Raw genomic sequence first — 2,000 nt, forward strand, 5'->3', positions numbered from 1 at the left:
AAATAAGACTATGAGCAAGATTATACCACAGATCTAGCTAGCAATTAGCCTAAACCATTCCTAGGACCGGTGGAGAACAAAATTAGCCAGAAAAAAAAGGAAATTTCTTTGTTGATTTCACCATTAGGGTTTCACAGAGGAGGCGGTGTGTTTTGAGAGAGAGAGAGTGTGGATGGTTCAATGGTTGTATTGATACTTGATTGTATTGATACTGAATGTGACAGGGTGCAGCAAGGATTACTGTCTTGTATTGTAGATAAGAAAAATAAAACGGAAATTAAAATGAACTTTTTTATTTATTTGAATTTCCCACCTACAGCATAAGGCAATCTGAAATACAAAATGAATAGGGCGGTGCTGGGTATTGTCAGTGGCGGTGCTTAACAAAAGAATGATACAAAATATTACAAAACTTCAACAGCAGTGCAGTGCATCGTAGGTAATCTGTCGACCAAATTAAATGATAACAGGGAAGTTCTCGGCTTGGTAGACTGACAACTGGAGAACGCCTGCTTTAGGGATGAAAAAATGGATGTTCTTTCGCATATTCCAAACCATTTAGCTTCCATGTATTTTTGCTTTCTCCATGGACCCATATGCATTTTGTTCTCTTTCATGCATTTTTTAGCAGCACCACACATTATCTTAATCACTGCGCGTAATCTTTCCGCTTTACCCACAAATACTTCCGGCAATCGACTGCTCAATTGATTGTATTCATTGTTTGCTCTGGCCATCTCAAATTCCGCTCTAAAATTTAACTCAATCACAACTCTTATAAATTCTCCTTTCTTCTTAGACTTTGTCGAATTATTGTCCATCACATCTACGTATACATGTTCACCTGTTGAAGCCATTTGATTGAATCAAATTAGTACAGAAAATCTATTATCCTGTTTTTCTCAAATTTATAATACGGTAATAAGTTAATAACATGACTATTTGAAATCAAACTCATTTTACCTGATGGAATGTGTTTAGAACTCCTCCATTTAGACTTGCAAATTGCGGCATCAAAACTAGCAGCGCATAAGTGATCCGAGACATGTCTCAGCATACAATTCCGACATCCATCGACTAAAATCCCACATCTACAAATGCTTCCGGTGGTCAATTTGGCTTCTTTCAGAGCCTGTTTGGTTGCGTTCCGGATATTCGATTCCAGTGGACTACTTTTTGTGATTGTTGCCTGCATAAAAGAAAAATTCACGTCAGGCAACAAGTTCCTATTTTCCGAAACTGTACAAACCCAAAATTACCAAACAATAAGAAAACTTACATGGAGAAGTTGGTGTTGATTTTCCCAGAAAGCTTTTCTCTCCTCTAAATTCTCTACCATTTCCTCATCCTCGTCTCCATCTTCACCAGACGATGAAGACGGTTGCTCATCACCATCAAAAAACGCTAAAACCATATCATCAGTAATATCAACTGCATCATCAACAACAACACGACCTGATGAAAAGTTTAGCTCATCTTCAAATCCGGTTAAAATCCTTCTACCCATTGGATTAATTCTGCTATCTCTACCCATGATCGATTATATATTTCGAAACTTGTGTTTAGAAATTTCTTGAATCACGTTGTTAATATAATCTCTGATGATCTTGAAATGATTGGTATTACTATGCAGAATAAACATTTTCAACGTCTGTTTATATACAAAAAGATAACTAGAAGTAGGACCAGGAAGGACCCACAATGGCAGCAGCGATGAATCTAGTCACGAACCGCCGCGTAGGGTGAATCTGTGGGCATTATCAACACGTGGATCATATCGACTAGATAAGGTTTACATTAAAGGATGCAGCTGGAATACCACCTTCCTCTTGCATCAGCTGTGAATCAGAAGTCTCAGGAACAACATGGATCCACGTCAAGTCCAACCTAATCATTTTGAGGTCTGGATTAAAAGAATCTAACAAAGAAAAATCAGGTATGGGTTTATCGTACTCTGTGAGTAGGGTACACAGAAGAAACTATGGGTCTTTCATCGGGAC

The 2,000-nt window shown here is 38.0% G+C and overlaps 1 protein-coding gene across 1 annotated transcript; it reads right to left on the minus strand.

Annotated features, from left to right (window-relative positions):
* Positions 1 to 266: 266 nt before the first annotated feature.
* Positions 267 to 1,614, minus strand: LOC113317176. The gene is made up of 3 exons (XM_026565299.1): positions 1,280 to 1,614; positions 964 to 1,189; positions 267 to 844 (listed from the first exon to the last, which is right to left on the minus strand). The coding sequence occupies exons 1-3, from the start codon at positions 1,532 to 1,534 to the stop codon at positions 405 to 407; spliced, it is 921 nt and encodes a 306-aa protein (XP_026421084.1). The 5' UTR covers positions 1,535 to 1,614; the 3' UTR covers positions 267 to 404.
* Between the last annotated feature and the right edge of the window lie 386 nt (positions 1,615 to 2,000).

The sequence above is a fragment of the Papaver somniferum genome, chromosome 10, assembly GCF_003573695.1.
Source record: "Papaver somniferum cultivar HN1 chromosome 10, ASM357369v1, whole genome shotgun sequence".
In the NCBI taxonomy this organism is placed as follows: Eukaryota; Viridiplantae; Streptophyta; class Magnoliopsida; order Ranunculales; family Papaveraceae; genus Papaver; species Papaver somniferum.

Bases quoted from the DNA above. Each gene is read 5' to 3' on its own strand.
- LOC113317176 (XM_026565299.1), bottom strand. From the start codon at position 1,534: ATGGGTAGAGATAGCAGAATTAATCCAATGGGTAGAAGGATTTTAACC. The intron at 1,190-1,279 runs GTAAGTTTTCTT...TCTTTTATGCAG, and splicing joins ATCAACACCAACTTCTCCAT to GCAACAATCACAAAAAGTAG. The intron at 845-963 runs GTAAAATGAGTT...TGGCTTCAACAG, and splicing joins TTCTAAACACATTCCATCAG to GTGAACATGTATACGTAGAT.